The sequence below is a fragment of the Jaculus jaculus genome, chromosome 10, assembly GCF_020740685.1.
Source record: "Jaculus jaculus isolate mJacJac1 chromosome 10, mJacJac1.mat.Y.cur, whole genome shotgun sequence".
Lineage (NCBI taxonomy): Eukaryota > Metazoa > Chordata > Mammalia > Rodentia > Dipodidae > Jaculus > Jaculus jaculus.
In genome coordinates this window covers 113839497-113866464 of record NC_059111.1, presented here as the reverse complement: position 1 = coordinate 113866464, position 26968 = coordinate 113839497, and the positions used below count along the sequence as shown (strand labels likewise).

The 26968-nt window shown below is 49.1% G+C and overlaps 1 protein-coding gene across 3 annotated transcripts in view; it reads left to right on the top strand.

The window, feature by feature from the left end:
* The window catches only part of Dpp6 (dipeptidyl peptidase like 6), an 802942-nt gene that overhangs the window by 619159 nt on the left and 156815 nt on the right, over positions 1–26968 (top strand). For all 3 annotated transcript variants that reach the window (XM_045160238.1, XM_045160236.1, XM_045160237.1), the window contains exon 7: positions 6337–6418. In XM_045160238.1, the coding sequence (XP_045016173.1) occupies positions 6337–6418 (82 nt within the window). The remainder of the gene's footprint in view (positions 1–6336; positions 6419–26968) is intronic.

Below are 26968 nucleotides of genomic sequence, written 5' to 3'. Positions count from 1 at the left end.
CCTATGGTGGGGGGATGCTGGGGATGTCACCCTAAAGCCCCCTTTAAACTAGAAAGCAAAATATTCTGATACCATTGAACCCCAATGCATAAATACTTCACAAAAGCAAATGTGGATGATGGAGTTGAGACCCAGAATCCAGTTTTCCACCCCTCTCAGGGATACAGCCACTGACATTTGTTTCTGAGTCTCAAGAGAGTAAAGTTGTCCCTGCATATGACAAGTGATTCGCCTTTTAAACAAATTTAATATAATGTTCATGGCAATAGCATTTTATCAGTACTCAACACATTAGTCCAAGTAAGTATTGAAAGGCTAAGGACACGTGCGTGCACACACACACACACACACACACACACACACACACTATAGTGTGTGGTCTAATCACATGCTGGTTTATCAACAGCCATGCTATGGTCTGTGTGGATGAGCTCCATGGTGCCCAGCCCATCTTGTGCATCAGCGAATGCAGCCGCGCTGGGAAAGCACTATTATTCCCATACTACATATACATATTATATGTATATATTATACGTACATATTACATGTGCATGAGGAAACAGCTTGGACAGCTACTCTACTGCCCAAAGCTCTTTGTTCATTAGTGGTGAAATTTGGAAGTGAGTCTATAGCTTTCTGGAATTCTTCCCACCGTATTACTGCTTACTCCCTTGTGCCTCTAAAACAGTTATTCATTTGCAGGCAGAGGGAGACAGATAGACAGACAGATGAGAGGATGGGCACACCAGGGCCTCTCGTCACAGCACACATACTCAAGATGCATGAGCCACTTGTGCATCTGCCTTTTTGTGGGTGCTGGGGAACCAAACTTGGGTTGTTAGGCTTGGCAGACAAGTGCCTCAAACACTGAGCCATCTCTCCAGCATTTGTGCCTTTGAAGTGGATTACCACTCCAGCTGACAGCTCACGTTGGAGGTCATGGATTCATGAGGTTAGCTGATACTTTGAAAAGTGGAGAGACTCACTAACTAGCAAAGAGGAGGGAATCCCCTCTGTGGAGAATAGAGACTTGGAGTTCATATCCATGGCTCCTTACAATCTTCATAATATTCTGGGGACAATGGCAGCCATTTCTCCACTTCTTAGGGAGACAAGCATCAGAGACTCAGGTGTGACACGTGATCAGCATGCCAGGACCTGGGTCTGGGATTCCACCCTGTGACCTCTACTCTGTGGCCTTCTTGTTGCTACTGGCTATAGTGCAAAGCTTCTTAAACTGTGGGCCTGTATGAGGGAATCTTTCAAATGTGAGGACGGAAGCCAGTCATGCGGCTCACATCCATCAACCCAGCACTGGAGAGGCTGAGGCACGAAGACCAGTGTGCGTTTAAAGCCAGCCTAAGCTACAGGGCGACAGCAGGTTGGTAGGGCTAGAGTGAGATCTTACCTCAGAAACAAACAAATACATAATATTTTTGAGGACAGCAAAGCATTTCTGAATGAAAATGACCAAAATTTAACTCGAAATCAAATCTGGATTGAATCTGAGGTGATTCTAGCAGTGTTTGCTCACCCATGTGGCAACACATGACCACCCAGGCTTGGCTCTCACATGGGGCGTGCGCACCGTGCACTGCACAGCCACCACGGCACACCACACTTACGAATGTGGTCCAGGGTAGCAGATTCAAGACTGACGACACTCAGCCAATGCCCTGCTGAGAGGGAGGTGGAGAGAACACATGCCCTTCCTGACCTCAGTATGCTGGGAGGGAAATTTACTTCTGATTCCTTCTAGAACAGTACTTATGACCAACGAGATAGAAGCTGTGAACCTGGTCTTTCAATACTTTACTCTGCACAATTTTGACTTAAGAAAAGTTTCCAAAATAGCACAGAGCTCCTTCAGCCTTTCAGACCTCATCTCTTAATGTTTTCATCCTTCACAACTTCATTGTAATGATCAAAAAATTAGAAAGTAAAGGGCTATAGAGATGGCTTAGCAGTTAAGGCATTTGCCTGCAAAGCCGAAGGACCCAGGTTAACTCTCCAGACCCCATGTAAGCCAGGTGCACAAAGGTGACCCAAGTGGGCAAGGTTGCACATGCACAAAAGATGGCACATGCACCTGGAGTTTGATTGCAGTGACTGGAGGCCCTGGCATGCCAATTTATTCCCTCCCTCTCTCTCTCTCTCTCTCTCTCTCTCTCTCTCTCTCTCTCTCACACACACACACACACACACACACACATACACACATAAAAAATACAAAAATTTGAAAATTAAAAAAAAATCAAGACTTCTAGTCAAGATGGTAAACTCGTCAAGGGGTGGAATCAGAAGGCAGTGAAAATGGAGAACAACCAAAATCTATCAACAAGACAAGGAAAGATAGCCGGCTCTCTGCCAGGAGATGAACCACCCCTCACATACCAGCTAGTACCCAGGTAAAGCCACAGAGGAGCTGACAGGATGTAAAGAGTACTGCTTCCGTGGCAAGTCTGACAACCAGTGCCAGGATGATGATGATGGACACAGATGATACTCAAAACACACTAAAGCAGAAATCCAGAAGTTTCTTTAATTAATATTTTTTTCATTTTATTTATATTTATTTTCATTATGAGAGTTAGAGAGGGACTGGGGTAGAGGGAGAGAGAGAATGGGCATGCCAGGGCCTCTAGTCACTGCAAACAAACTCCAGACACATGCACCATCTTGTGCATCAGGTCTAGATGGGATCTGGGGAGTCGAACCTGGGTCCTTAAGCTTTTCAGGCAAGTGCCTTAATTTCTAAGTCATCTCTCCAGCCCATAAATCTAGAAGTTTCTGCAAACTCAATACTAAAGTAGACTTAAAATAACACTCACCAAGGCTCTGAGGATTTTGCAGAAGAGGGGCAGAAAGACCATAAGAGCACAGGGCGGGAGGGTGTCGGGAGCCGTAGGGCAAAAGACTCTCCATTGTTCCTGGGCCTGCTCATAAGCTGCCTCATTGTTCAGAAAGCTGGTCCATCCAGCCTTCTGTTAGGTACTTCTGGAACCGGTCAGCAGACTGCTTACAGAATCTTATCTTTTGCAAAAGGCCAGTTTATGGTCAGGATATGAAGCCTGGTGCAGTCAGGATGTTAAGCCGATGAGGCAAGATTAGATGAACACCTGATTACATCCCTTCTAGGTTTCCTGACAATTCCAAAGCCCTAAATCACATCAGCCAGCTTATTCCCCAACTCTTTCTTCCCCTATATAACCACTGTGTAAAAAATAAAGACTCTGAGGCCTTGACAAACATCTAGCACGGTCTCCTTGTGTCTGTTTGCCTTTTCTCACCCAGGTTAGCTTCTCCTCGGGTCCTTGTTCAACTCCCCGCTGGCCGGGACAGGAGGGAGTGTCCAGGGGTATTGCCGTGCCCCCATAGTGACTGACAGCTGCTGTCACGTCTTATAACCCAGGACCCCCTGGTGAACACCAGCAATCCTACTGAGGAGGACCCTCAGTGAAATGGGGGCAGGGAGGAGGGAAATGATGGTACTAACACATGATGTGTCCATAGAAAGTTTCTACTTAATAAAAAACATAGGAAATTAGCTGGATATGGTAGCTCACACCTGTATCTCAGCACTCGGGTGGCTAAAGCAGGAGGACCAATACAAGTTCAAAGCCAGGCTGGACCACACAGGTGTAAGACCCGACCTGTCTCAAAAAGAAGCAAAACAGAAAACATAGAAAATGACGTCACTGCAATATCACTACTGTGACTCCAGGCTTTATTTGAATATTTGCAGAATTCCTCATTGCCCTTTCACTGCCTGGAACCATGTTAAGTCTTGGAGCTAATGGCCCTAATGTTGTAAAGTGCCCTCAGCATGGGGCCCTCCCACCATTTTCTCATGAGTGGAGGAGAGTACAAAATACCACAGAAGTAATGCTGTGTCCCTCCGTGGCCACTGTCCCAAAGGGCTCTTAGGTTGATGTATCTGTTCCTGGACCATATGTGGATGTCACTGCTGACCTCTCCACTGTCAAATTGCTATCATCCCTTTGTGGTCAGTTGGTGTCTTAGGGAAGTGAGTGTTCCAGGATCCGGGCATAATTACGCAGCTCACTGCTGCCCTGCCCTCCACACGGCTGAGTGTTAGAGTCCTACATGGTTACGGGTTCCCTGGGCACTACTGGATGTTTTAGTTGCTTTGCTTGGGACATGCGTGAAGAGACTATGAGATCCCATTGTAGTCTAGGAGTTACACAAAAAAGTTCACTGCAAGAAGTGTCGCCATCCACATCCCCACCCATCCCTGTGGCTGGCCAAGCTCAGCCAAGCTGGTTTGGGGTTTCAGCCTCCCTGCTCTGTCTTCACTAATGACATGATGAGTGTCTGTTTTCTTATGTCCTGTATGACATGACTGCTACCACCCTACACATCCTCCTTGGAGCTTCCTGATGCTCACTCCACTGTGAGTCACTCCTCGAGATAGACAGCCTTGTTCGTTCTCACAGCCTCAATGTACTTCACTGTGCGAATGTACCACCGGATTCAGGACAGGCTTAAATTAACAAATGATAATTATATACATGCACGAGGAACAAACAATGTTTTAAATACATGATAGACTGATTACTCAAGATAATTAATATATCCGTCACCTCACATGGCTTTTTTTAAATAGTGATGCAAATTCTTTTACAAAAATCTACTTTTGGGAGGCTGAAGAGATGGCTAAGCAGTTAAGGCATTTTCCTACAAAGTCAAAGTACCCAGGTTCAATTCCCAGGACCCACATAAGCCAGATGCACAAGGAATACAGGCATCTGGAGTTTGTTTGCAGTGGCTAGAGGTCCTGGTGTGCCGATTATCTCTCTGTCTCTCTCTCCTCTCTCTCTCCTCTCTCTCTCTTTCTGCTTGCAAATTAATAAATAATAAAATTAAAAAGCAAACATGCTCCACCATGCCTGGATGTTTCCTTTAAAAACAAAAAACTGCTTTTTTAGCAGTTTTGCAAAACACGTTCCATTATTAATAACAATAGCCATGGTTCTGGGCTTTGCTAAGAACCCAGCTGTGACCTAATATGTCCAGACCTCCCCACCCCCCTGTGTCTTCTAGCTTCCAGGATGTCTTCCAGCTGACTCCTTCCTCTTGTTCCTGTCCTCAAAATCCCTGGGTTTCTCTAAACCCAGGAGTTTCGCCTTACCCACCCGGGGGCTTGGTGCACTCTCCCCCTCTCCCCAAGTCTTCTCCTCCAACAGGCCTCCCTGGTCGTGGCCGCCCGCCCCATTGCCTGCAGTCTTCCAGGCACTGCTGCGGGACTTCCGTGGTGTTCTGCCGGTTCATGCCCCACACACGCACGCACGTCACTGCCTGATTTTCCTCGCTTCCTTCTTCCTCCTCTCCTTTGTTTGTGAAGCCCATGCAAGGTGGTCTCCCTTTACTGATGAATGAGCACCCCACAGCCCTGTCTGAGGCAGCAGGGCAGGGATCAAGGCAGGGTGCCCCCGCCATCCTGCCGCCCAGAATGCGCGGGCTATCTTGCCTGTGGAATGGCGCCTCCAGAGGAAGTGTGAGAGCAAACCCTCTTCACTAGGGAGACGACAGTAGCTGTAAAATACACAAAACTATTTGCATCGTAACAGTTTTCCAGATGTTTCTATGTTTAATTTTTTTAAATATCACTTATTAGTACATTCAAGCTCATAGGTAGAATTTTGTTATGATATTTTATATAGTCATAAATTAAGAATGAAAATGATCAGTGATGTTTAATAGGAAAAACATCTTTCAAGTTCTGTCTCCCTTCTTCCCAGTCATCCTTCCCTTTCCTTCTCTCGCTCTCTCGCTTTCTCTCTCCTGTGTCTCTACCACTTCCCTTCCCTCTCTGCCCTCTCCCTCTCCCTTTCTCATCCTCTGTATCCATCAAAGCATGCAACCTGTCCCAAGAACAGTGGTTTCAGAAGGTCAGAATGAACTGGTATTATATTGAGAAGAAAAGTTGTCTGCTAAGAGAGCCAATGATGAAGATATCAATTATGAAAGTGAGTTGCTATATGGCTGTGCATCTCAATTTTTAATTTTGAGACTGTCCTGGATATTTTAAAAATTGATTGAAAAAAAAACTGATCTATAGACTTTTCTGCAAGTTTTCTCTTGATGAATATTTACCATTTGGGTTAAGCAGCAATAGACCTATTTCAGCTTCACATAAATTATGCACATCTGCAGAAATCTGGTGGAGGCCGACAGAGACTATATTATTCAATAACAAAGAGGCAGGCTTCTGAAAGGAGAAAGATGCAGCTGGAGGATAAAATGAAGTATTGTGTGTTCTTGATTCCCAACCTTTTGCTTTGTTTTTGTTTGTCTGTCTGTCTGTTTCCTCAGGGACCCTCAGAGTCTGGACCCACCAGAAGTCAGCAATGCCAAACTTCAGTATGCAGGGTGGGGCCCTAAAGGCCAGCAGCTGGTAAGCGAGCCCAGTTCAATCAGGGGTGCACCTTGCCTCTCACCCATTTCTATTGTCTGTGCTGAATGTTTCTCAGCATACATTGGGGTGTGTGTGTGTGTGTGTGTGTGTGTGTGTGTGTGTGTGTGTTTGCATAAGTGCACCAGGGTATCTGAGCATGTAAAATGGCCATGTCTTTTTGCATAGAAAACTCTCAAAGAATTGGAATTTTCTATTGCATTCATCAATTCCCCATCACTGTAACAAAGCACCTTGGTAAACAGCTTAATGGCCCACTACTAAAGAGGTTTCAGCCCACGGGCAGCTGCTGCATTGCCTCTGGGCTTGTGGAGAGGTTGAAGGGTGTGGCCAGCATGGCAGCCTGAAAGCAAAAGAGAAAAGGGGGCCTGGAAACAAGCCACGCCCTTCAAAGGCAAGATCCCAATGGCCTGGCTCCTCCAGCCCCCCACCCCCTCCTGAGAGCCCATCAGCTATGAATTCACTAGTGGATCGTTCTGGGATGACATGGGAATTCTCCTGACCCACCTGCAACATGGGAGCTTTGGTGGAAATTTCGTATCTGAAACATAACTAAGGGGCTCTGGTTCCCATACCTGGCGTCCTTGTGGTGGCATCCACCTGCAGCCCTGCAGAGACTCAAGGTTTGCTGGGGACTCAGAAGACGAGGCCTGTGGAGTGCTGTTACGGGTGTCCCAAAGTCCTTGCACGTTGCTTGTAGAACTCGCCCTCCTTCCTGGAGGTCTTGTGGAGAGCGTAGACTTGTTAACCACTATGGACCCAGGCCCGTGCCCTGTGTCCACATGCGGAATCCCCAGAGCTGGCCCAGCCTCGTGATTTCACATCACAGGTCTTCATGAACTGCCATTCAAATTGGCAAAGCTGAGGTATTTAAACCCTGTGAATGGCAGACATGGTGTGACTTAAGGCCCCCAGTCAACAGCTCAGTGGTAAGAGTCCCCACGGCACACACTGTAACCAACTGATCACTGTTAGTCTGTAATGAGCGACTCCTTGACTAAGGAAAGGGTGTAGATAGTGTGACCGCCAACATTATCGATGTCACAGCCACGTGACCAGGTAATTCCCATGAGTCCCACTTAGCTTTGTTTTAGGAGACAGAGACCCTGGTTTTCAGATTGCATGCTTGGTGGCCACATCTGAGTTACTTTTTCTCTTCGTCTTCATGCAGAGTAACTAAAGCTGCATCTTAAAGTTCTCCTTTGTTAGCAAATCGCAGAAGAGGATTGTAGGGAAAACGTTTGCATGGGTGGTATTGGCTAGCTGTCCACTGCTGTGGGGAACCCCACGGCATAGTTGTCTTTTCTTAGTTGCACATTCATTCCATTTTCTTGGATTGAGTCAAAGAAACAGGAGAATATTGGACACAAAAGTATTTTAGCAATTATCCTGATTAGCTCCTAATGCTATAAACTTGCTAATTAAAGGATACATCTAACTGGTCAAAATCAGTGTTGCAAGAGGAAGTTAGTAAATCAGACTGGGGAGATGGCTCTATGGATAAAGTACTTGCTGCACAAGCATGAGAATTTGAGTTCAAATCCCTAGACCTCACATAAAGATCCAGGAGTGGTGGCGCATGTCTGTAATCCCAGCAGTTGGCAGAAGGTCCCCGGGCAAGATGGCTAGCTAGACTGGGGAAGCCATGAGCGCTGGATTCAGCAAGAGAGCCTGCCTCAAACAAGAAGCTGGATTGCTGTGGGTTCCTGGATTCTTGCCCCGAGCGCCAGCTGTGGTTCCCCCTGAAGGAACCCAGGGAGAAAGTTGAACAGCTCTCCCAGTTTATTGTCAGTGAAATGGGTTTATAAGCATCTGAAGATGGGGGAAGGGTCTTAAGCGATTGGATGTACCAAGTTCATTTCTGCGGCATATTAGCATGTGGGGACATTCACTTTAGCGCATAGGCAATGGGGGGGGGGTCAGGTGATCTAGGGTCTCAGGAGGATGGGCTATGTGACGGCTGATAAGGAGTTTCCTAGACAACTAGCCAAAGGTCACAGGGCTATGGGCAGAACCTAAATTCAGGTGTGCTGGGATTGGAGAGGGAGTGGCCTTCTGTAGCCTGGGGGTTCATAGCCATGCCTGGCAGCTCAGGTCCCTCTCCTGAAGGCTCTAGCCTGTGCTTGGCAGTGCCCAACAGATTGCAGCTGAAGAAAACAGCACACATTGACCTCTGGCCTCCACATGCGTGTGTATGTGCACACCACACACATGCATTGCTTGTGCATACACACCACACACACACACAAACAAAATAAAGGGCGGTAACTGAGAGCTGTCTCTGGAGAAGGAGCCTGAACCTCCCCCCACACACACATACACAGGAGATCAAAGCCATCTTTCATCACACATGTTAACCCCGCCCCCCCCCAACACCTACAGCTCATGGAAGCATGTAGAATGTTAGAATGCCCAAGTGTCATGCAACTGAAACCTTAAGAGTTGACTCATTTAGTCAGGAAGGTCCCAGTACTTATCACATCACTCTGTGGAAGTTGTCACTACACCCCTATTGATGAGTGAGCAGCCTGGGGCACCCAGCTTGGCACCCAGGCCCTACCCGCCACCAAGGAAGGAGGATGGGAAGCTGCAGTCTTACAGAGTGGTCATCGTCTGACCTCTGTACTATCAACTGGTAAAGGACAGCAGCACTTGGTCACTAGCCGAGATCTCATTGTGCCTTAGGCACCACCTCCTTGTTGCGTAGCAGTTAGCAGTGAGCTTCTAGCAGTGTGCCCGGCCATCCAGCCGGGCCGACCCTGGAGAAGACTGAGCGCCACGCTGCGCAGTCACCCGGTGTGCAGAGGACTGCGGGGCTGTGAGCTTGTCTGCTCAGCCCCTTCGCTGCCCAGAGCCACTGCTGCCTCATGGACCACTGATGTGATACTCATGTCGTGCGTGGCGGCAGGGGGAATGATGAGGGACACAGAAGTTACGTTTAATTTCGTAGAGACGAAGCTGGTGTCACTTGTCTGGGATACCCCTCTCCATCCCACACCTACCTGATCAGGTATCCTCCTAGGGGTCTCACATCTCGCCATGAGATTGTCTGTCAGTGCACTGTCGTGTAGGGCGGAGGTACGTTCCTCTCCTTGCATGGACACCCCTCGTCCTCTTTGAGCCTCTTTGTGCTCCAGAGAGCCTGGCACATTGCCTGGTGCTAAGTATTTGTTGAGGTAGAAAAAATGCATAAATGAATTGCTTAATTAGCTCATTAGCATATTCTGTTAAAGCATCAAATCATCCGAGGGAGGTAAGCAGCCAGAACCTCGGGACGCACGCTAGGACAGCGCTAACAGGAAGGGAGACACGGCGTCCTCGCCACTGCAAGGACCTCGGGTCCGGTTAAAGACTCACTGCCAACGTTCGGGGTTTGTACCGGGAGCTAACGGGCTCGTTTAATGTTAGAGCTTTTCACTCACGTTCACACCGGGGACTTATTAGACCTCGTAGTCACTCTGACTCCTAGTGAAGACTGCAGCTCTACATTGGAGCAGATCAGCAAACTTCTGGCAAGGGACAGATGGCAAATGTCGGGATTTGTGGTCCTGGCTGGTCTCTGCCCCGACTGCTTCCCTTCTACTGACAGAGACCACTGTAGCTGTGGGCACGGTAGAAACAAACTGATGTGGTTGCTTCTGACACACCCATCTGGACGGCCCTGACCCCTAAGTCAGGGGACTGTGTCCTCACCTAACAGAAGTCTGACTTGAGGGTCACCAACCCTGTGATAGTCACTCCCTGAGCCCATGGGCCTGGAGAGGAAAGATGCCATCCCTAGCAGGCCTTGCAAACACTAATCTATTAAGTGACAGCAAGCAACAAACCCCTCCTGGCCCATTTGATTTTCAAAGTAAATATTGCTCCTGAAGTAAATCTCCTCTAATGATAATGAGTCACACTGCAGCAACTGCTTCCCCTTGGGGAGCAGTGAGCCCAGCTGCAGTCTGCTGTGTGGAGGATCTTCTAGAACATTCCAGAAGTGTGCAGAGCCCACCATACAGATTGGCTGAGCCTTGCCTGCAGCTCTGAGCCCCGCCAGCCCAGGAGGCTGCACCAGGAGCCACTCTTGCTCCCTCTCCCCACAACCTGTGCCGTTTGCAGTGGACAAGTCTCACCTTGGAGAGCGCTGTTCCCACCTTCTGGAATACATGCGCCCACATGGCCAGTGTCCTGTGACCCATCAGAGGAGAGCAGTGGCTGGCCGGGCAGGGTAGCTTGTGCCTATAATAGCAGCATTTCGGAGGATGAGGCTAGAGGATGGTGGTGAGTGTGAGGCCAGCCTGGGCTACATAATAAGTGGAGACTGTCAAAAAAACAGAGGAGCCAGGGAGGGAGGAGGAAAGAAAAGGAGGGATGGCAGAAGGGAGGGAGGAAGGAAGGAAAGTAAAGAAGAAGGAGGAGGGAGGGAGAAAGGGAGCAAGGATGGATGGAATAAGGGAGGAAGGAAAGAAAGAAAAAAAGGAAGGGAGGGAAGGAAGGAAGGAGAGAGGAAAGAAGGGCGGGTGAAAGGATGGAAAGAGGAAGGAAAGAAGGAGGGATGGAGGAAGGAGGGAGGGAGGAAGAAGAGAGGGAGGAAAGAGGGAGAAAGGAAGGGGAAAGGAAGAAATGAGGGAGGGGGAGGGAAGGAGGGAGGAGAGAAGGCAGGAAGGAAGAAGGAAAGAAGGAAAGAAGGAAGGAAGGAAGGAAGGAAGGAAGGAAGGAAGGAAGGAAGGAAGGAAGGAAGGGGCAAGCCCATACGCAGGAGGGAGAGCCTTCATGCCCAGGCGTGAGCTCTGCCCACTGTAGCACTTCCATTTGCTCACAGACACTTTCCAAAATGTTTGCCAAGGGTTCAGAATATGATGTCATTCACTGAGCCTAGCAGTGAGCAAAGCAATTTAGAATTGAGTAGGGTTCAAAGTGAAGCCATGTGCAAACTGTTCACACATCCCTCACTCGCCTCTCCTCCATCAGTAGCGGCCAGCACACAAGGTGACGGAGAGCAGAATGGGATTTCTCAGGCCCTCGCCCTTCCTGTGTCTCCTCGGTAGAGGAGCCCTGTCTACCTGTGTCCTTGCTCCTCTCCGGCCTCCATACCAAGGTTTTGTCTCTGCTCACCTGCAACTCGCCTTCTCTTTCCCTCAAAGCTGTTTTCACTGGGGGATTTAATGTAAACAAACAGGCCTGGAGGGAGAGAGGTGGCCTCCCTTGCTCTTGGCGCACAGGCCTGGAGTCTACGTGGCTCTGGGCCCCTCGGCAGGTCAGCGTGTACACGTGAGGAGCATGCATGACGGTGCTGAGGGCTATTTTTTTCCTTTGAAAGCAAGAACTATGGAAATTTTTGCTGAGGCCGCCTCGCCTCGCCGTGTTAGACAGCATTATGAATTCAGGGCTGGGCTCCGCAGGAGTGCTCAGAAACAAAGAGACTGCCTCTCTTGGGTCGGCTTGCTCGCATGATCGTGACAAATGAGTGCCTTTAATAAGTCCCCTGGGGAATCTTGAACAGCCCAGGATGTGAAGGATGAAGAGGAAGCCTGCTGGGACTGGCAGGAGCCGTCCTCTGAGACTACACACCCCAAGGAGCGGGTGGGCACAGCACAGGAAGGAGGGAGGAGGCAAGGGGAGAAGTCCAAAGTCCAGGCTGTGTGGCAGAGAAGAGGGCAAGCTCACTGCTGACCGCCAGGCAGTGAGAGGCCAGCCTGCCCGGGACGCCAGAGGATGGCGGTTTTGCAATAGAAGAATGCAGTTAAGCCTGCTCAGCAGCCTCAGAGGACTGAGCTCGACTTCATGAGGAGGGGCCTCGGCTATACAGCTCTTCAGACCCCACCTAGAGAGGGCCAGGAGGATAATATGTCACCCTCGTTCACAGCAGTTTGTGTGCAATATGAGGAGCTGAAATGGGAGCTCTACTGACAAGGTGTTGGGACAGTCTAGCGTGGATCGCCAAGTGTTCTCCCACACCGCAGAGCTCTCGGGGATGAACGCTGTCATCGGTGGCTGCTGTGGCTGGTCAGCGATCTGCAGGGAAGACCCGCTCTGCTGTGTCCACGCTCCCATCACGCTTTTACTCATTTTTACCAAGTTCCTGTTGAGTTCTGGAAACCCAAGGAAATGACCGTTCCCTGACTCATTGCCGATGAACTCAGTGGCCTCTTACCCCTGACGTACTTGCTGGTGAACCTGGGAGTCCTCAGCCACTGTGCCCACTACCTGTCACCTTGATCTCTCTCATGGCCCCCCAGAACTGGTTCCCAGCCTTCCCTAAAGCCATGTCCATCCACTCTGCAGAATCTTCCACGACAGCGGCAGCTTTCGTAAATGGGTGCTGGCTCTGTATATGTGATTTTTCTTGTTTTTAGCCAAGGCCCTCGAAGCCTTGGGTCTCAGCGAAACTTTGAAACCCAAAGCGCAGCCCTGGGATGAGCCACCTACTCTTAGTCACATGCTGCTCCCTTGATCCAACGGCCATGAGCCAGCTCAGCCCGGCAGCAAGTCCCACTGCCCCATGAGGGTAACTGCCTCTTCCACTGGGTCACCTGCAGCAACGGTTTGCCCGTCCCCTGTTCTCACACATGGCCTGATAGCGCTCCCTTCCCCACCTGCTCTCTGCCCTCAGCCCAGGTGCTCTTCCTGCTCCTGTAACCAGGCTGCAGCCTCCCTGCCTTAGTGATGGCACACTGCCTCAGGCCATGACCAGGAAAGGTGGCTCTCCGGCCCCTGAGTCCTCCTGGGGCTGTCCTCCCTGTGCCCTGTCAGCAGCTGAAGGGGGCGAGGGCCTCACTGTACCCCTCCCGTGAGTGCCACAGGCCCATCCTCCTCCCACATGGCAAGCTGAGTCATTGTGCCCTGGGTCTGTGAAGAAGTCAGACGATGGAGCTGAATCAGGCTTTCCCACCCACCCGGCTCGGCGTGGCCTTCAGGGCGCTGCCTTGAGGACGTTGTCAGTAGCCCTTGAAAGTCTTGAAGTCCACGCGTGAACAGTGTCAACAACACAAGGTGGGTCTCAAAGCACCAGGTCGTCCGAGGTGACAGCCCCGCAGCCCTGGGGCTGGGCAGGCCTGGGCACAGTGCCGGCTTCCAGTAGCATGGCCAAGTGAAGTACAAGGGCCCAGGGGACTTGAACTGCTGCTTCTGCCGCTGAGCATGGAGGGGGCCCGCAGGAACTGGGAACCAGAAGACATGCTGGGAACCCCCGTGGGATTGTCACAAGCCCCTCGCCAGCCTGCAACATTGAAGGGTCTCATCTGGAGCCGTTAGAGGAAGTCCTGTGCATGTCAGCATGAACCCTTCTCAAGTCCGGAAAAGAAAATGCTGTGTTGGTTCTGTTTGGCAGGCGTTGATGCTCAGAAAAGGACTAGAGTGCAAAGGACCAGACTTGGATCGTGGTTCTGCCACTTAGGTAACAGCTAAACCTCTCTAGGACTCACTTTCCTCATCCATAAAGTGGGACTGATAGAGCCTGCATTGAAGGGGTCACTGCATGGACACGGAACGTAGGATCAAGAATACCCAATCGGCCATGGCTTCACCCCACTGCGGCTTTTTCCTCTTTAGTCGGATGTAAAGAGAAGAAACACACATCCCACCAACTGGAAGTTGAGTGTCTGTGACAAGGGGAGGCTGCTGTCTTGCAAAGGCCTCAGCAGAGCAGGCCAGCACCTTGGTGGGCATCCAGAGGGCTCTGTGCCAGGGCAGTGTGATGGTGGGTCACCATCCGGGCCTGAGCACCTTCCGCCCTGAGTGAGAAGGACTGTGAGTCAGTGCGGACTCCAAAGCCCGCAGCTCCACGTAAGCCAGCAAGCTTTGTACCTTGAGGAAAGGTGTCATCAGGTGGCAATGAGTGTCCTGTTCTGAGGCCCCCCTAGAGGGAGAGAGAAAGAGAGAGAGAATGTTCCTCCTGGAGGGCCAGTGTCCCTGAGCTTTCCTGCTCATCTCTCCTGCTAGCCACGTCACCCAGTCCGTGAGATCCAAGTCACAGCTCCCAGGATCCATGTTCCCAAGCCCCTGAAAGCCTTATCACCCAGCTCCAAGAGTCCCATAACCAGCCTCTGAGAGACGTACCATCCAGTCCCACAGAGCCACATTACCCAGCCCCTCCCCAAAGCCTCCCCAGGCCAGGTGTCTCACCTGGGCAGCAGGTGAGAGCCAGGACATGGAGTAACGTCACCCACGCCATGGTTCCTCCGGGACACTGTCTCTTATTTGAGCCTCCAGTCACTAACAAGGGGCAGGGACCATTTTTCCTGAAGTTGACAAATCCAGCAAGGGGAACAAGATTGATCTTTCCAGCAAGAGGAGAGTGTTTAATGAAATGTCACGTGCGTGAAGACCAGACTGAAGTGACATCCCATTAATAACTTATAAACGCTAATCAGTTTGGGTTAATTTGGTATTCATTGTAAAAACATTTATCATGGGCACTGAAGTCCATGACAGTAGCCAAGAAATTAATATCACGGGGATGGAACTCGCCTTCTGTATCCTCAAATAATGATGGAGGTGGCTTGCGAGTGATTTACGGGCTTCACCGAGGGCATCCTTCACAGTTAACACAGTGTGATGTGCCTCGCTGCTCTGCGGGGCTAAGTCACTTCCATGCCCACTTGCACTCAAGTAAATAAGCCGGGTGTTGGCAATTACCCTGAGTGGATGTGGTAGACTCACAGCTTCCAAGCGGTCGGTCACAGTTTAAGAACTGAGAGAATTAGGACAAGGCTCCAGACGCTCTTTCTCCTACCAGCTGGTTTTCTGAGGAGCAAAAACTTCAAAGCACGAAGGAGAATTCATGAATGAAGGAGTTTGCCAACTACCTGGGACTCCAAGGAGACTACTCCTGCCATCCTTAAAACCTGGGGAGTCCGGTACCTGGATGCAGGAGGTCAAAGAAGCCCGCCGCCTGCACACGTGCCAATGCTCTCCCATCCCCCTCCCCTTGGACAATAACCGCCCCCGCTCCCCAGTGCCAGGCGGAGGAGACCTCACATTCCCAGTGCCTGCTGCTGAGAGGTGGTGTCCTTCTACGATGAAGACTCTCCTCCAGTAATCTAAGTCTCTGTCATAGACATTCCCACCTGTCTTTCGTTCTTTTTATACAATACATGGAGGAGTGGGGAGAGAGGGAGAGAAAACCATAAACAGAAGCCCATGAGGAGACGTTTTACCTTCACCATGCCCTATGAGTACTGGAGAAGGACCTAAGGGAAAACTCATTCATATATGCAGAAATACCCACAACACATCGCTCCTTCGCTTGGCTCAGAAACCCTTTCTCCAGACACCCGGCGCTGAACAGACAATCAAAGGTGGGCTGTTGCCCACAGAGATGGTTTCTGAAAGCTGGGACTGCCCTCAGGGCTGACAGAAAAGCTGCTGGGTGAAGCATCATCCTTCGAGGCTCACGGGAGCCATCGCGCGCCCGTCCTGACTTGGATCTGCGGGCTGGGGAGAGGCTCGGCGAGGAAAGTGCTTCCCTCTAATGGCCGGGACACGCCTGCTGGAAGCGGCCTGTGGGAGGAAGGGTTTCTGTAGGGCTTTCAAAATGGCAGGAAAGCCCTGTCAGAACCATCCGGGGTGCCACGTCTTGCCGCAGCTGCAGGAAGCAAGCAGTCTGAGTTAGCGCCAAGCACCCAGGAGTGCTAAGCTAATAAGCCACCTCCTCCTGTGAGGCTCCGCCTCCCAAGGGGTCCATCAGCTGGGGACTGAGTCTGACACTTAATCATAGACACTGAGACTAAGGGGACAGTTCACATGCAAAGTACTGCACGTACCATGTGAGGAGCTAAGAGGCCTGTGACTCCCCAGGACCCAGGTAAAAGGCTGTGCCTGGCCGCACATGCCTTTAATCCCGGTTCTGTGGGAAGGGGAGACCAGAGTACACTAGTCAGCCAGTTTAACCAAAAAGAGAAAAAAAAAAGTGCTATCTCCAGGTTCAGTGAGAAACTCTTTCTCAAGGAAACCCACAGCTGAGTGAGAGAGAATATCTGATGTCCTCTGGCTGCCAAATGCACAACCACGCGACACATTTATCTGCACATACATGTGCACACACCACACCACATATGCTACACACATACATACACACACAAAAAAAAACAGCTAGATATCACCTCATTCCAGAAAAAAAAAAAAAAGGCTATCATCAAAAACACAGAAGAAATCAAGTATGAGTAAGCATGTGGAGAAAGGGAACCACGCACGGTTGGTGGGAGGGCAAATTATGATCATCACAGAAAACAGTAGGTCCTCAGGAATCAGAGAGAATTATCACATGATCCAGAGTTCCCACTGCTCGGCACATAGCTAATGGAAATGCAATCAGCATGGTGCAAAACATCTGTAGTTTGTGTTTATTTGAACATTAAACACACTAGGAAAGGTTGCCAACCTAGGTGTCCAGGGGAGAATGACTGGACACAGAAAATATGGTGTGCCTGCATGATAGAGCACCACTCAGCTGTGGAAAAGAACGGAGCCTCGTCATTTGTGTCAACAGAAAGACATTAGGTTAAGTGAACAAAGCCAGGCACAGAAGGACGGGTCCCAGGTGCTCTCACTTGCAGGTAGTAGAGAGTAGAATGGTGCTTCCCTGAGGCTAGAGGCAGAGGGAAGGCCACAGAAGTGCGCACACACACACACACACACACACACACACACACACACACACACAAATAATAAGAAGAAGAAGGAGAAGAAGTGATTAGGGTAATGAAGCTCACATTTGAGTCAAAGAAAAATCAAATCAAGAATAGAGGTGAGCCAGGCATGGTGGCGCACACCTTTAATCCCAGCACTGGGGAGGCAGAGGTAGGTGGATTGTCGAGTTCGAGGCCAACCTGAGATTACATAGTGAATTCCAGGTCAGCCTCAGCTAGAGTGAGACCCTACCTCAAAAAAACAAAAACAAAACAAAAAAAAAAGAATAGAGGTGACAGAACCCAACATGCGTTACCTCCCTCCATGTGAGTGACTCCTGTTCCCATTCCACAGAACCCAGCCCAGCTCACCTTGGTCTGAGGGAAGGAGCCATGTTCTCATCCTCATCAGAGAATCAGTAATGTGATTGTGGCTGGACCAGGGCGGCATTACTGACTAAGGAATCAGATTTAGACAGGAGCTCCACAACAGCCTTACAATATTAGGTTAGAGAATTCCAGGCTCATCTATCAAAAAGAATTTATAAGCAGAACCAGAGCTCTGCATTAAGGAAACATGCATTTAATGATAGAGTCTTGAAATAATGGAACAAGACAGTTATTAATTCAAATATCCTTTGCAGACATTTGCAGCGAGCATGTGGCCTTGGTGGCATCTGCAGCCAGGGCGGAAGAAGGTTCTGGAAGTTTGGAAATGCTTCTGTGGCTGGGGTGAGAGGTAGACTTGCTCTGTGCGGCTAAGAATTCTCTAAACTGTACATAATGGACTTTTTAGATGACTTTTAAGAATTCTCCCACTTGGGCAGAGGGAACTCCACCTCATAGTAATCCCTAAAATGTTTCACATTAGGAAAATGTCACTGCAATGGCTCTGTGCCCTCATCTAGGTAGAGTCAGGCCCTTCTCTCCCTCAGCAGCCGAGACCCAGCCAGCCACACTCCTCAGAGCGCCTCACTTTACACTGCTTTGTTTTATTACCCAACTTTCACTTTTCAATAACTTTATTTCCCAGATCAAATGTAAGCCATTCAAGGACAAAGAATGTTTTCCATTACATTTCTATCTTCCACAGCCCACTGCTCCATATTGAGCAGAATATAGGTTTTCAACAAATACTTGTTAAATAAATGACATCCTGTAGGGAAAGTAAGATTAAATGTCAAATTTATGGACATGACTTCCAAAATTCATGGAAATTGGAAAAGCTTGATGTTATTACCTAAAAGATTTAAGATTTAACAACTTGTCTGATGGTTAATTAACTCAGCAGCTCAGATTGTGAGCAAGGAAGGAATGCTGGATTCTCAACCCGTGTGTTTTTTGTTTTGTTTTGTTTTTTCTTGAAATGTTTACTGTGCTGTGAAAGGTCTCAGAACAAAGTTGTGAGTTTGGGGGAAAGCCTTGCTCCTCAAGCCTGCCAAATCCAGTTCCCTCCCAAGCACACAGGGCACCACTGGACACGCAGTCATGGGTGTGTCTATAATCCTAACACTGTAGCAGTGGGAGTCAGGACCAGAAGAATCTGGAAACTGCCAGGCCAGCTGAACCTAGCAGTCAAAATAAGTCAGAAACTCGTTGCATTTCCAAGGGAATTTCAGCCCCACCGTGACAAGAACGTCTTTGGCGAATCTGCGTGCTGCTCTTATCCTCTATTTTGGAACCAAGAGTGATGCCAACCTGACCAGCATGGACGTGAGGCCTGGGCATTACTTCTGGGATGGCTAAACAACAGACAGACAGGTCTGGATGGGATGAAGGATGCTTGGCTCGCTTCCAAACCTGCAAGAACTCTTAGAGACATTTCTGTAGCATCCAAGTCAATTACACGCCTTTTCCTTGGCATGGGCTTCACGGGGCTCCTCGCTAACAGGTTGTCTGCTCTTCCCCGTTATTGCATCTACTGTACCCATTGCCTCACTTCTGTCAAGGGCCTGTCTTTGCACTGATGCCCTGGGACATCACTGCTCAGGGACATAAGGTTCATGAGGGTCACAGTATCTTATCCATCTAGAACAAACAATGAGACAACCTCAGTGGCAGGACAAGTTTTATTTCTTCCAATATATGTTTTTTGACTAAAATTTGGTTCATCTTCCATTCTAAAGAACAGTGAGCAAGTGAACGCATTGAGTTCTGCTTGTTCTTTGAGGTAGAATCTTAAACGTGTATGTGAACACTTGGGGGTTTTATGATAATGATTTCCCTGGCCATGAATAGTTGGCATTCTGTTTTATCTTCCCTGGAGAGTCCTCGTTCAAACAGAGTGAGCTGTGTATGCTGGTAAGCTGAGCCAGGCGTCTGCACCTGCACCCTCAGTCTCTCCCAGGCCCATCCCTGAAGGTGTGGTTCGTACCATGCCTCTCCACCTGGGCCTCTCAGGAGCCCCTGTCACAACTGCAACTGCTCTGAGGCTGGAGGGACGGCTTAGCAGTTAAGGTGCTTGCCTGCAAAGCCAAAGGGCCTAGGTTCGATTCCCCAGAACCCACATTAGCCAGATGCACAAGGTGGTACATATGTCTAGAGTTGTTTGCAGTAGCTGAAGGCCCTGGAGTGCCCATTCTCTCTCTCTCTGTCAAATAAATAAATAAAAATATAAAAAAATATATTTAAAAGAAAGAATTGCTACTGCTCTGAAGTCACGACTGAGCCCACTGTAGCGCCTGCAGTTCTTCCGTCAGTAATCACGACTCAAGCAGGCACCATCATCTCTTCAGTGCCCCAGGCCAGAAGCTTGCATACTCCCTCACCCCAGCTTGCTGGTAAAACAAATGCTGTGATCTCTATGTCTTGACGTGACTGACGCCCATCCTCCTTCCCATTACCGCCTCACCCCTCGAGCCCTGAAAAGTACCCTGATCTATCCCGGCTCCAGACTGCTCTTCACTGCATAACCAAGTGATCTCTCACACTCCAGGCTGCTCTCCACTCCACAACTAAGTGATCTCTCACAATGGAATCCTGATCGCGGAGACTTTGTGACATCTTAGCATGCTTTGCAGTCACGACTCACAGCTGCTATCGGACCTTCTGTATCAGTTGCCCTCTGCTACTGGAAGAAAATCCCTAACCAGGAGCAGATTATGGAAGTAACAAGTTTGCTTCTGCTTACACGTGTGAGGGGACGTGCCCATTGTGGTGGAGAAAGCATGGCAGGAGCAGACGGCCCGCACCACACCTTCACATCCGTGGGGAGGAAGCAGAGAAGCACATGAGCACTGAACAGAGCTGGAAAGTAACCGCCCAAGGCCCGCCCCAGGTCACACACTTTCCCCAGCAAAGCCCCACCTCCTGATGACCCCACCACCTTCCCAACTAGCACCACCAACTGAGGATCAAGCAGTCAAACCCATGCAGCTGTGGGGGGCATTTCACATCCAAATCACTGCTGCTCCCCAGCGGACTTCCTCCCAAGCTGAGGACCAACAGTAATTGACTATTTGTGGTTCCCCAGATTGCTATACTTTTACAGCTAAGGGCTCTTGAGCCTGCTATTTCTCTCGGCTCCCATTCCTGATCCTGCCTGTAGCAGTCACCCATTGTGGTGCCATCACCATTATCAGCACACTTACCACACAGTGCTGTTGCCATCTATCTCACTTAGTTTCTCTTTCCTCAGCAGACTCGATGCTCTGAGTATAGCTCCTTTCTGGGTAATGCTTTCTTTGTTCCCTCAGTAGATCTAAGCTCCTAGAACAACTCCCTTCTTGCTAATGCCTTCTCTGTTCCCTGTACAAAGTTGGCTGCTACAGGCTGGGGAGATGGCTCAGTTGGTAAGGGATTTGCCTTGCAAGCATAGAGACCTGAGTTCAATTCCCAGGACCCACATAAAAATGCAATGCGCAGTGGCATGCACTTGAAATCCCAGCATTGGGAAGGCAGAGACGGGCAGACCCTGGAGCTTGCTGGCCAGCCAGACTAATCTAATTGTCAAGTTCCAAACTAAGGAGAGATTCCGTCTAAATAAAAAAAAATAAAATAAATAAAAATAAATAGGAAAAAGTGGCCGGCATTCCTGAGGAACAACACCTACCTGAGGTTGTCTTTTCACTTCCATGGGCGTACGCATGCTTTTCCCACTTATCCACACAGACTCAAACATACACACATACACAGAAAAACAAAGTTAACTCTTACTGAGCACTGACAGCAGTTGAACAACGACTGTCCCGTTTGAAGGTTGAACAAGGACAGTCAGTGAAAGTATATTGCCCCAGGTGAAATGCATTCTCATCTCTTGAGGAAGTTAACTGACCTGCCCTCTTAAGCCATGATTTGTAACATACATAACCTTATCTATGTAAAAATGAGTTATTATTGCTCAGCCACATCCTAGTATCCTGCCAATTTATAAATATAATTGCATATACATGTATTTATTTCACTCAGCTCATTTTTCCAGAGCCATGTGAATTCATATTTTTAATTAGCCAGGAGATGCGATTGTCATGGCAGTGCGTGGTCAGAATGTCCTCTAAAGCCATTGCCCTCTCTTTCCCTCTGCATCTAATCACCGCAAAGCAAGGTTCACGGAGGGCTGGCTGAGAGAGTTCTACCTCCTAAATTTTCCGTGCACTGCAAACTTGATGGACTCCAACTTCGCCCTACCTAAATGCTCCAGAGAACAAGAGGATAAATCAGTCAGTGAGTGGAAGAGTCAGCTATCTCTCCTAGGCTGATGAAACTAATAAACGACCTTGCTGTGCCATGGCATTCACATCCCCCCCCCCGCCCTAGTGAGCCATAGCTGACTAGTGGGCCTGTACCTGTGGGTCCAGCCCAGCCAGCACCAGCTCGGCCACTGCCCACCTCCTGTGGCATGAGGAGCCACGCTGATAAATGTGTAATTTCCTAGTGAAGCGACAGGATCTGTAAATCCTTTTTTCCAATAACGCTGAAATGTTACTGACCAGGGGATTCACGACCAGGTCCACACTTACTGAAACAAAAGGTTTATGAAGGCAAGTGACAGTTTAAACTAAAGCAAAGGCTTACTTAGCAAAGGCTAAGTCAGCTCATTGCAGCTTCCATAACTAACCTTCCTCTGGCCTAGTGCCCAGAGGTCTGCCTGACTTGGCCAGGGTCGGGCATGCTCATCAGGATAATCACAAGCTCATGTGCTTCTGGCCTGAGGTCACCTTGAGCATCCCTGGTTTGGTTCCCTGCGCAGAACCAGAGCTGGGCGACCTCTTTAATGAGCAGCAAAGTGTCTGAGTATCAGCTTGAGTGAGGTGGCATTCTGAGCGCCCAGGCCTGTAGCAAGGGCGAGTGCTATAGCTGAAGTCGCCCCATGGTTAGAATTGCTGTGCTTATTCCGCAGACCCCAAGGCACTTCCAAGAGGCCACCGGCCATGTCGCAGTTTACATACATCCTCTCACACTGTCGGCACCACTCAGTGTTAAGATCGGTGTCCCAAGATTATGTTTCCTTTTCTATTTTATTTTTCTAAACCTAGGTGAAAGATATTGGCTATTGCCCATACTGATGGATGTTTTATGCAATTAGTCATTTGGGTCTGTCTTTGTCTCCTCAACCCTGTCAACAATAAAATGTGGTACAATTCACTATATGGTAGCCTGATCCAGTAGAAGTACTAAATCTTAGACAGCGAGCTGGCCCTGTGTGCTGGGTAGGTTGGAACATAACAACAAGTGTCCGTGGGCCTAGGTTGGGGGCTTATGATCTCCCAGTCAGCATGTGGGGCGTCGTGTCTACATTGTCTCTTTTGTATACACAAAAGCTCCATCCAGGCTAGAGAGATGGCTCAGAGGCTAAAGGCACTTGCTTGCAAAGCCTGATGGCCTGGGTTTGATTCCCCAGTGCCCATGTAAAGCCAGATGTACAAAGTGGCACACGAGTCTGGAGTTTGTTTGCAATGGTTAGAAGCCCTGTTGAGTCCATTCTCTCTCCCTCTATCCTTGCAAATAAATTATAAATAAAATATTATTTAAAAAAAACTCTCCATCCAGCAAAGATAAAGCAAATATTAGAAAAGCAGACAAAACCCTGAAGGCCACAGAGTGAGGTGATGGGCACCGGAACCTGAGTGCTGCTGCCTGGGCCTCTCCCAAGGCCCCATTGTCCAGAGCAGCTTAGCTCAAAGCCAGGGCGTCCATGTCTGGGGGTAGTCATGTCCTGCACACGTGATGATGCTGTGCTCAAGTCCCCCCATCGTCCTCTCCTCCTGACTGGCCTCCACGGTCACTAATCCGATGCCCTCATCTCTCTGCACACGCCCTGTGGGGCTTCCTAAACGCAAAGGAAACGTGGACCTGGCTGATAATCCCACCTGAATCTGTGCAGAGTGCTGGAGAGACTGGGTCACTGGCCGGGCAGGCTGACTCACTTGTCCTCTTAACGGTCACATTTGGAGCCCACTAGAGGACAGTTGCCATGTTCCCTTCTCTAGGAGTCACCTCAGCGTTTTCATTTGAGTTTTCTTTAATTTTCAGGTGTACTTTTATACCATAAACAATTATTTGATAAACATTGGTAACTATGAGCATTCATCTGCCTTGTGCTCAGCATGGGTGGAGAACAGCCCTAAGCCTGCAGTACTTGAGCGTCTCCACTCTGGTCTCTCCTCCACCTGCACTGCCCCGTGCTTTGTGAAAAGAGCTTTACTGTGTGCTTATGAATCCCCGAATGTCCTAGCGTTCATATTTCAACTTGATTGAGCTGTTACCATAGGGCATATACATTCCTGCTACTCGACTCCCGCGCTGAGCCACGCGTGTGAGCTCCGGGGCCATGCGCCCCGTCTCGTTACGGTTGCCCAGAAGGGTCACGATGCGCTTCTCCCAGCTGTGGGCACGCAGGTCAAGGCTGTCTAATCTCTTTGTGGGGTTGCTGGGGACATCTTGCTAGAGTGTACACGTGACGGTATCTGTGACTTTGCCCTGCATGGGTTTATTGATAATGAGAGAGGACATGTCTCCAGAGGTGCATTTCCCATCCATGTTGCATCTACAAACCACTGCTCCCGTCTCTCAGGACAGCTCTCTTTGGGGAGGCTGGTCGCTTTCCTATGAGTGCATATGACTGCTTTATAAATTTGGGCCCTGGCTCTTCCTCAGTAAGCCCCTTTCAATACCATCTCCTCATGTCACAGCTTGCCCTCTCGATTTCACTTGGATATACTTTGTTATTGAAAGATGCTGATTTCAGTGAAGCGCATTCACGTATGGCTTGCATTTTCCATCTTCCTACACAAATCCCTTTCTCCCCCGGGGGTCTAAAGATATTCCTCCCCTATTATCTTCTAGCATTTTTGCAATTTCATTTTTCACAATCATGTTCTTAATCTTTCTGAAATTGACTTGGCTGTTGGGTGTAAAGTATACTTACAATTCTTTTTTCACAAGAATCAACAGTTGTCTCTGAGCCACTCACTAGAAGTCAGGCTGCGGAGATGGCTCAGGGGTTAAAGGCATTTGCTCCTCAAGCCTGCCAACTAGCGTTTGGATCTCCAGCACCCCCGAAAAGCTGGTCACACAGTGGAAGGCATATCTGTAATCTCCATGCACTACGGCAGTGGGAAGGGGAGTCAGGAAAATCCCAAAGCTCTTGAACCCACTAGTCTGGATCCTTCCCCCCACCCCCGTGGCAAAACAACAAGAGAAACCCTGTCTCAAACAAGGTGGAAGGAGAAGACCAGCACCTCAGGCTTTTCCTCTGACCACACACACCGTGGCACACACACTCATACAGGGAGAGATGTAGTAATGAAAAGCAAAGCGCTAGACCATCTTTTTAAGTCTTGCTTCCTTTACTGACCTGCGTGGCTGCTCTGCCATTGATCAGGGGTCAGAGACACTGTGCCTGTGGTGACTGGAATGTACGTGTTCCCCTTCGCCTCCTGTGTTTGGGTGCTTAATCCTCAGTTGGTGGTGCTATTTGGGCAGGTTGTGGAGCCCTTGGGAGGTGGAGCCTTCTGGAAGAAGTAGATTACTGGGGATAAACCTTAGGATGTAATACTCCAGCCCCACTTGCCACATGCAGCAAGCTGCTTCCCCTCTGCTGGGGTGGTAAGACTTTATGCCCTGGCTGTCTGCCCCTGCCAAGCTTTCCATGCCCTAGTAGAAACGTCCCCTCAGAACAGTTGAGCCAGAAATAAACCCTTTCCTTCCATAAGCTGATTCTGGGGGGAGGATGTTGTCGGGGCAATGAGAGGGTAGCTGGTACAGCACCCTGACCACCTTTTATCTATGGTGCAAACAAAAAATATATGAAAATAAAAAGCATTCTTAATTACAATAGTTTTATCATAACTGTGGTTCTTACTAATGCTAGCCCCTAAACATGTAGTTCTTGAGAGTATCTTGGCTGTGCTATATGTGAGTATATACACATGTGTTCACACAGACACACAAGTGCACACACATGATTTAGAATAAATTCATTCAGTTCTTTTAAAAACACATAGGCAATCAGTGTGTACTGCATTACATTTATATATAAGTGTATAAAGGGAGAATTTATAAATTCTGATTAACGCACCCCTGAATACATGGCACAGTTTCCAGTTTGCTTACTGTTTTAGAAATGTCTTTTACAAACATCTTACTCATTTTTCCATAAATTATTTCTAAATTTTTGGCCTAAATTTATTCTGCAGTACATTCCTTAGATAATTTTGGTGGCATAACATAAGTTTTATTTTTCAAATATATCTTTTATATTTTGTGGGTGCTGGCTAATGCAATATGCTTGACCTGTCGTATTTGTAATTTTTAATCCAGTAACCTTGGTAAACCCAGGCCATACCCTAAGGAGAATGCTGCAGGGGGCACTCTGGCCTTGCACGTGACTGTGAGAGACATGCCTTTGGGTTCTCAGCATTTCCTGTGAAGTCTCTGCATGCTTTTCTCATGCCCTCGGTCTAGGGAAGGTCATTCCTATTTTGGGCATCGTGAGTTTTCTTTGGCTCTGCTTTGGATCTGTCCCCGTTTTATTCTGAGTGGGTCTGGGATGTCACGAGGTGTGTGCTGCCATCTGCGGGGATGATCATCCTCTCCTGTCACTCGTCCCCACACAGGAAGACCCTCCTCTCATCGCACCCGTGAAGGCTGCCTGCCTTTACACCCATCTTAACTGCCTCCTGTGCAGAGGCGGGTTCACGGCTTTGATCTCATCACTCATGGCAACGGGCTCAGCCCCCTTCCTCCAGCCATACCAAGTGCCCCTGGGTGCCAAGCAAGCCCTGCCTCTAGGACCACCTGCGTGCCACCAGTGTCCTGTGATGGTGACCTCCAACAGGGGTTACCTCAGATGGTTTAAGCACAGAGATCTTGTGACTTAGCAAATTGCTCGGGATTCCTTTCTTCAAAGGCACTTTTTTTTCCCCTGAGGCAGAGACACCTTTCTTGGCCCGCCGATGGTGTGCTCTGTCTCTGTCCTGATGCAGTTTACACACCTCCGGGAGTGACACTCCCCCAGCTGCACAGGTGGGGTTCCTGATTGTTGTGTAACAAAGGAGGCAACATTCAACATGTCAGGGACACGATTTTAGGTGTCACGTGGGAGAGAATTGCAGAAGTCGAAGGCACAGAGAAGGAAATCATCCTGTTTCCAGCTGTCTTGACAGACTGGATCGCCCTACACTTGCTGATGTCCCGTTCTGACAGGGCCACTGAGCTGTGGCCTCAGAACCCGGGAGCTCAGAGCCTCAAGCAGGCACCCGCTGGATTAGCACTCATTGACGTTTGAGATTTGTACTTTTTTTGTTTATTGCAAGCTTGCCACTGCTCTCCCTTCAGCAGTGACACAGAAAACCCCCGAGAAGAGAAACTCGTGGGCATAGAGAGAGGACGTGGTTGGAGACATGCAGAGAATCACAACCCTGGGAGCACCGGGTTCTGCAGGAGATCGCGAGGGCAGCTCGTGGCAGCCAGGCTTTAG